The sequence below is a fragment of the Charadrius vociferus genome, unplaced genomic scaffold (assembly GCF_000708025.1).
Source record: "Charadrius vociferus isolate BGI_N301 unplaced genomic scaffold, ASM70802v2 scaffold324, whole genome shotgun sequence".
Taxonomy (NCBI): Eukaryota; Metazoa; Chordata; class Aves; order Charadriiformes; family Charadriidae; genus Charadrius; species Charadrius vociferus.
In genome coordinates this window covers 1200051-1207936 of record NW_009648041.1, presented here as the reverse complement: position 1 = coordinate 1207936, position 7886 = coordinate 1200051, and the positions used below count along the sequence as shown (strand labels likewise).

At 48.4% G+C, this 7886-nt stretch overlaps 2 protein-coding genes across 2 annotated transcripts in view; both read right to left on the bottom strand.

Moving 5' to 3' along the window:
* Positions 1-542: 542 nt before the first annotated feature.
* Positions 543-4334, bottom strand: PROK2 (prokineticin 2). Its single transcript, XM_009883612.1, has 2 exons — positions 4101-4334; positions 543-668 (listed from the first exon to the last, which is right to left on the bottom strand). The coding sequence occupies exons 1-2, from the start codon at positions 4332-4334 to the stop codon at positions 543-545; spliced, it is 360 nt and encodes a 119-aa protein (XP_009881914.1).
* A 556-nt stretch (positions 4335-4890) lies between these two features.
* LOC104285184 overlaps positions 4891-7886 on the bottom strand; it is a 133427-nt gene continuing 130431 nt past the window's right edge. Inside the window, exon 6 of the mRNA XM_009883611.1 lies at positions 4891-4910. Within this exon, the coding sequence (XP_009881913.1) occupies positions 4891-4910 (20 nt within the window). The remainder of the gene's footprint in view (positions 4911-7886) is intronic.

Here is a 7886-nt window from a genome sequence, read left to right as displayed (position 1 = left end):
ACTTTTTTAAAAGTGTAAAAACTACATCTATTGGTTAAACTTTTACCCTAGAGATGCGCCTAACTTACAAATACAGTTATATTAATAAAGATACGAAATGTAATGTAAATACATTTTTTTGGCAATCATCATATGCTTCACACTATGCAATTATGCAACTCTCAGTTCGATTCGGGCATCCAAACTGTAAAAAAATGGCCAAAATTTTCCAAAATTAACAATAATCTTGGATGTTTTCAGTCTGGGGCTAAGCTGGAACCATGAAGACCACAAGACAGTTCAGAAACCATTGAGCTCCTGCCCTCAGAAAGCAGTGTCACCTTAGCAAATCTCATTTTGCTCACCCCAAAATGAAAGCATCTGCCACCGCGAGTCCCTCCTGAAAACTTTGGCCACTACAGCACAGCATCTCATCTTCAGTTTTAATGTTGGTGAGGCAGGAAAGTATGGTAAAGGGTTTCCCCTGGCAAGTACCGTGTTCGTCACAACAACAAGAAAAAAGAATACATCGAGTGGCTCTTTCTAGCGCAGAATAGCTCCTGCTAAAAAAAGACATCTTCTTTTCGGAAGTCTGGTAAACATTTGAATTTGCTGGGAGAAGTCCGTACGCAGGCCAGGCCGGGGAGACACGGGCAGGTGTGGTGCATCCGCCGCCCGGAGAAGGGAACCTGGGGAAAAAAGAGCAGAGACATCAGGGGACAGGGAGCACAGCGGCGACGGTGCTTGGGATGGATGGATTCGGATGAACAGCAGGGATACGGGGAGCGCCGCCCACCTCCCTCCACGGCGGGAGATCCCCACGAGCTGCAGCAGAGGGGCCGGAGAGCAGATGGCAAAACCAACCCCACTACATTTCCCAGTCAAGCCACAGTTAAGAGCAAAATGTAAACGGTCCATGTTGCTGTGTATATCTACATCTGTGACACGTTATGCATTTATTCCCATTTCATAAAGCCTTCTGTTGTGAAACTGCACTGGCCTTTAGCCTGGCGTTTACTGTGCAGGGGTATCTGCTCGCCGCTTGAATTGCCGTACAGCACAGAGCAGCCTGTCAGCTGCGTAGCCAGACCGGGGAACCACAGGATCCCGTGGTAATTCAGGCTGGAAGGGATCTCTGGAGGTCATCTCGCCTGACCTCCCTCTGAGCAGGATCCCCTGGCCATAGCACAGAGGTTTCTCATTTCGTCCCACCCTCCTCCAGCCACCCTGTGTTGCAGGGAGCACACGCACGGACTGCATTAAACAAATTTAATTGCGCCACGACGCACACATGCACTGACACTCTCTAACAACTTGATTACAAGCTCCGTCTTTTACAGAAGCTGTGCCTCCGCCAGTACGTGAGCCAAGCAGGACAGCGCAGTGGGACGGCGTGGCCAGGAGCCTGCGGTGGTGCCGGCCAGCAGCGTGCGCTGAACATCCGTCGAGATGCAGTGAGGGAAGCACAGAGGTACAAAGCCACCGCTGCCAGCTGGGCAGGCAGCCCTAATTCCCTCATTTCCTGACTTCTGGGCATTTCGAACCTGCGATTTTAATATTCTGAGATTGTTTTGTGTCAGTGTGCAATTTTTCTCTTTAGGAAAGTCGAAGGGAGAATGTCCCACATGTTCCCCTGTGTGTCATGCCGAGGACCTGCCCCACTCCAGTGACAGCCTGCTGGGTGCAGGGGGTGAGCGGGGGGCTCACATCGTCTGTGGTGCCCTGGGCCAGCGCCAGCCCCCTGCCCAGCACTGTCACAAGAGCAGCCCCGGAGCGAGGGATGCCGTGGACTTCCCCGTGCCATCCACCATGGCCCCTCTGCCCTGGCGTGAGCAGAGGTGCCACCGACCGCGGGTGCTGGGGATTCCCTGCGGGAATCACACCTCTCGGGTGCCCACACACAGCGCTGCAGAAAAACCTAAACTCTGAGCTCCTCGGGCTGGTGAGGCTGACTCAGAGGTACCTCTCAGCCCTCCGACAGCTCAAATGACTTATTCAAAACGTTACATTCGCTGCAAAGAAATGCTACTTTAAGCAGCACTCCCACGCTGAAGACATGGCTTAATAACGCACCGGGCTGGGGACAGGGGGTGACAGCTCTGCAGGAGCTTTGCCGTGGCGTGCAGCTTGTGCCTGCACAGGCAGAGCCCACGTGCCCGGAGCCGGTGCCGGTGATGCTGGCTGAGCCCGTGCATGCTTTGCCACGCCATGTCCCCAGCACCAGGTTTTAATGAGAATCGGGCAATGGGAGTTTGGAGGTGAAAAGGAAACAAGGGAGATGCTGGGAGAGATGTTGGGGGTTATGTGCGAGGTGCACAGCGGTGGCGAAGCCACCTCTGGTGCTGCCACCTCTGTCTGCTGACCCACCAACCCTCACCTGCCTGGCCCTGCCTGCACACCCTGCCTCCTTGCCCGCACACCCTGCCTGGCCCTGCCTGCACACCCTGCCTCCTTGCCCGCACACCCTGCCTCTGCAACGCCAACGGAGATCGCTAACGGCATCCAGCCAACGCCATCTAGTTGCTGAGAAGGAAATTAGATGGTGGAAACCCAACCACCAGCCATCTCCTCCAGGGTATCTCCAGGCGGTGGCACGGCCATGGTGGTGCCTGCTTTGTACCTGACCTGCAGGCAAATGAAAGGTTTTGGTGCTGAGGGCAATCGGTCTCTCAGCTGCCCGCTACCCAAATACTTAGGGGAGAGGAACTGTTGAGCTAACTCTCCATCCTTAAAACCACCTGATTTCACATACTACACTAAATCAATTTGCTTTGTGTTTGTCATGAAGAGCAGTGGGGTGAGGAATCTTAATCTGAAATTAACCTCATAAAGCTTATAAACATCAGTGACTATGACTAAGTCTGGGGTGGACAGGCGTCTTCTCTGATTGCAGTTATGCAGGCAATTAGCTTAAAATATATCAGACAGCATAAATTATTGCCCAATAGTAATAAGCTCATAAAAAACCCTCAAAGACAATCTCCTTTATCCTGTAACTCCTGTTACTGTAAAGAGCCCTTAGAAGAAAAACCTGCTGCATTATGTAGCAAAACCGAGAATTTGGTCCCAAATATCAAATATCAAAATGTAAAAATTTAACTGTAAGAGAACAGAGCCTTGAAATTCCTAAAACTGAGAAAATAAACGATAGATACTGAGCTGAGAAGCCAGGCATTGGGTGAGAGAGTGAGGGAGGCAGGTAGCTAGCTGCACAGTTATAATCTAAATTCATTGCTGTGATAGCTTTCATGCGTGATGACTCTCGGGCCATAGTCTTCCCTGAGGATGGCTCTGAAGGCCACCGGGTTCTCAAGCTCCTTGCTAACATCCCATTCCATCTTTTGTATACAAATTGTATTATTTATAAATAAATGGCCTTTTTCATACATCTAATATACATAATTACATACCCTTAAATAAATGTATCGGTTAGTGTCACTATATTAATATTATAGTGTATCATATAGTAATGTACTAATATGTAACTAGTGTTATATATGTGTATATATGTATACGTATATATATATTCAAATTTAATAGGTAGAATAGGAGTGAAGAGAGCCTGCGGTGAGTTTTCTCAAGAACAAGTGTGTCAACACTTTCTCAGCGGCTTTGGAAGGCACCAGTGGCTCTCAGCCTCTGGAGCGCAACTGGACATAGGTGTTTGATGGCAGGGACCGTGCTGCAGTGATGCACCGGGTGTCCCTGGTGACGTTTTTATGCTGGTGATGGGCCCTTGTCCAGTTCAGCTGAGGTCGGCGGGGTTTGCAAGGCTGCTGCTCACACACGTAGGCAGCGTTGGGCTTGGGAACCGCTGAGGCTGTTTCGGATCGCGTAATGAAGCAAAACAGCAACAACAAACTAACAAGAAAACAAACTGAAAAGCGTGTATTACTTTCATCCTCAGATTCTCTTCAGCATAATTCTGACAGTAATGTATTTCCTTACGTAGGTACCTTCAGCGCTATTTCCATACAGATGCAAATGGCCGGGTATTGTAACGTACGGGATGTTTCTCTGCCTTTTCACCACGGATAGTTTTTATGCAATGTGACTTACAGCGCAGTATATTCCTGTTTCTTTCTGCCCTGCCAGCTGTCCCGCCCCGGTGACGTACTCACTCGGTGACTCAAAGGATGGCACTCCTCTCCCAAATTTCCCATCGGCGTGCACATTCGCAGGCTGCGGATCCACAGGCTCACCGCACAGCACATCCCTCCTCCGCACTGCTGGTCTCGGTCGCAGGCCTGCAGTTCAATACAGCAGGAAGCAAACAAAATGAATAATAAATATATTCCAGAAATAGGACAGATTAGGTGCTCAGGAGCTGCCTCAGACACCCCACAAGTTATCATGGCTGAATAACAAGATTTAAGGCTGATTCGCAATACTAGTATCTCCCATGGGTCTGAACATAGAGGCTCCTGGCACGTTTCAGAGCTGAGCCCGGGATGTTTAAAGCCACAACCACACACGGAGCTGCTCAGTGCCAAATCCAGGACCGTCAGTGATTTCCAGTCCCACCTTCTGAGCACTGATGGACCGTGGCACATCCCACTCTGCTTTTCCAGATCGGAGCCTGAGTGAGCTCAGGCAGGTGGAAGGACCAAGCACACCAAACAGGCAGGAACCCTGTCTCACGGAGAAACCAAGATAGGAAATTATCCATTAATTTAAAGACTTTTAAGTAACTATTCCTTCTAGTTTCTCATGACAATATCCTATGGTTGAGCGCCTTTGCAAATGCAATACTGCATGATAGTTTTATTAGAGAAGTCCAAGTAGAAGTAGCCAAAATAGAAGTTTAAATGTGGGTTCTGTGGTTGTTATCTAGAATGACATGTAACTAAAAGAGGTCTTAAATGTGCAATAGAAAAAGCTTTGCGTAAAGTGTCCACATCCAAGAAAACGCTACTGCGGTAGTGTTCCCCCTGCAAGGGGAGGAAAAATATTTCAGCCACTTACCCAATACAGCTTAGATAAGCACAAACCAAAATGCAAACTATTGGGTATGTTTTAAAAACTAGAAACCATGAAGAGCAATTGACGTGTTTGGGTTTGAAAACAGGTCACTGCACATCTTTTGCTTATTTTTTAACCAAAAGCTTATCAGACTTTTTATTATATGAATTTAATATAGAAACCAGTCTTTCTCAGATGAGAAATTCCATTAGTTAAAGGTTCTGATAGTTTTAAAGATAAGCTTAATGAACTCCCTACTCTTCTAGTGTCTGACAGCAGAAGTGATAGACCAAAGGCACCGGTCAGCAATACATAAACAGGCAACTTGGAAAAAAAAGTACCTAAAAGATGGTAACGGCTCTGGGGAAAACTGGGTATTGGAACAAACATTCACTTGAGGAAAAAAGCTTACAGATCTCACCTTGGGATTTATATGATAAATACCATTAGACTGTACTCTACTGGGTAAATATTACACTAGTTCAACCAGCAGAAGCCAGATCAAAATACACGTTTACAGATCAGCCAGTAATTTAGGAAAAAGCTGTTGCATTAGTGTCGAGCTATTAAATAGACTAGCACTCCTCCTAAACACACATTTAACGAAGCAGGCAGCTCTCACGCTACAGGTGAGCCCAAACACACAGAGTATTTACTTATGAGACTAATATGGCTGTAAAACTACCACTACAGCCTGCCAGGTAGATAAGGTTTACTTTCTAAACTCTCTAAAAAAAAAAGTAAATTAATAGCCTTCTAATGGTCTAATTTTGCCCTAATCATAAAAAACCTGCAGGTCCAGTGATTTTGGCTGCTGCCACCGGCACGCCAGCATCCACTGCTCAGCTGGAGTCCCAGGCTCTGTTATTCCTCACCAGTGAGCTCCTGACCCCCTTTTTATCTCAGTTGTATCTCAAACCCCATCCACCTCCGTGGGACTGGCCCTGGAGTGAAGTACCACTCAGCTGCAAAACAGGTCTGAGTGTGTCCTACCCAGCGAGGTGATCTAACACACCACGCCGAACAATTTCTTTTTAAAGCTCACACAGGCATATATACATCTGGCAGAGCTTTTAAGGCTCCCTTTCCAAAAATGTATGACAAGCTTTGAAAATATTCAACCCAAATGCTCCTGCCCACACCTTATCTCCAACATGTAATTCATACTTCTACTCCGGATATTCACAGGACACAACAAGAAGGACTTTCCTTTTCAGCGCCCCATTTAAACACAGTTTTGTGGAAAATTCAGCTCGAGGAAAAAGTCCCAGGTGAAATGCCGGGTCAAGGCCAGTTGAAGTCGGCACATGAACTACCACTGAAGTGAGTGGGGTTTGGAATCAAGTCTTTAAATTGCAAAGGAAAAGCACCTTCCAGGCTCAGAGGATGGGGACGGGAACACCTATGTCAGCTCTCATCTGAGATTTGCCCATTCATCAGATGCCAAAAATGCATCAAAGTGGTTTAAGCAGAAATGCACTGCAATAGTTAATAAAGTAACATTTTCTAGTTCTAATCTATTTTTACTTTTTGAATCCACTTTATCCTTGATCTGTTATTCAGCGCTTCACAATTACTTTATTTAATGGGTTAATTATGCTTTAAAGGTGTAGCCACAACTTGAATAACAGACCTATATAAACTGGTCCTCCATTGCTGGGAATATTTCTATTTAAAAGGAACTTGAAATTCTCAAATATTAAAAAATTCCTTCACACACTCTGCTCTGAAAATTAATCAGTCCTGGGAACTGATCTGACCTCCAGAGAAATGCCTATGAGATGTTTCATGGACTTCGGTGAAGTCCGGACAGGGAGCCTGGACAGCCACGGAGTAATCTGCTGCTGTGAGTACAACTTCTGATGGTTACAAAAGACATGTAAGCTCTCGAAGGAATGCAAGTGCTGGGTTATTAATCCAAAGCAAACACTAAAAAAATCATTTTACTTAAGAGTGATGCAACACTTTGGGTTAAATAACGTCTTTGGAAAAAAAATATTTTCACAACCAAAGTAAATCTCAAGCCTGAAAACAACAACAACAACAGAGGACTCATTTGCAATGGGTGGCTAGTGAAGAAAAAAAGCAGCACAGTCATACTCAGAAAAAAAAAAAAAAAGGCAAAAAAAATCGCAGCATTTTGTGGTGATTGCAATACCGGTGCCTCCTCTGTAAGCTGTAGGACTGGAGGAACTCAGGGTGCACAAGCGGGCACAAGCCCGGCCCTCCCGGGGCAGGTTTGGGGACACCCGGGGCAGGGGGCTGCATGGTGGAGGCAGCCTGCAGCCCTGGAGAAGAAGCGTGAGCCTCTGCACACTCCCGGACCCCAGCCCGGAGACACCCCCCCGCCGAGTGCAGGCATCCCTCACCCCGGAGGGACAGACCCTACACCGTGGCATCCCTCACCCCAAAGGGACAGACCCTGCACGGTGGCATCCCTCACCCCAGAGACCCGCGAGTCCTGGTATCTCCCACCGCAGAGAGACACCGCCCCCCATATCCTGGCATCACTCACCCTACAGAGACCCCCACGTCCCGGTATCACTTATCCCAGACAGACCCCCAGCTCCGGGGGCATCCCTTACTCTAGAGAGACCCCTCTTGTCCTGGTGTCACTCATCCCAGACAGACCCCCAAGCCCTGGCACCTCTCATCCCCTGGCACAGCCCTCCCTTCCCCGTCCTGGTTATCACTTACCCCAGAGAGACACCCCACCAGCCCTCACCCTACGCGAGACCCCTCTGCCCTGGCATCACTCATCCCGGACAGACCCCCGAGTCCCGGCACTGCCCACCGCAGAGAGACCCCCGCCTTCTCCGGTCACCCCTCACGGCAGAGAGACCTCCCCTGCATCCCGGCATCACTCACCCCCACCCCGTCCCGCTCTCGCTCACCGCAGACAGACCCCCAAGTCCTGTCCCCGCTCCCCCCGGCGGAGTGGTTCC

Coding starts and splice junctions, on each gene's coding strand:
- PROK2 (XM_009883612.1), bottom strand. CDS start 4,334: ATGATAACTTGTGGGGTGTCTGAGGCAGCTCCTGAGCACCTAATCTGT. Junction 669..4,100: donor GCCATCCTTTGAGTCACCGA/GTGAGTACGTCA, acceptor TTTTTTCCCCAG/GTTCCCTTCTCCGGGCGGCG.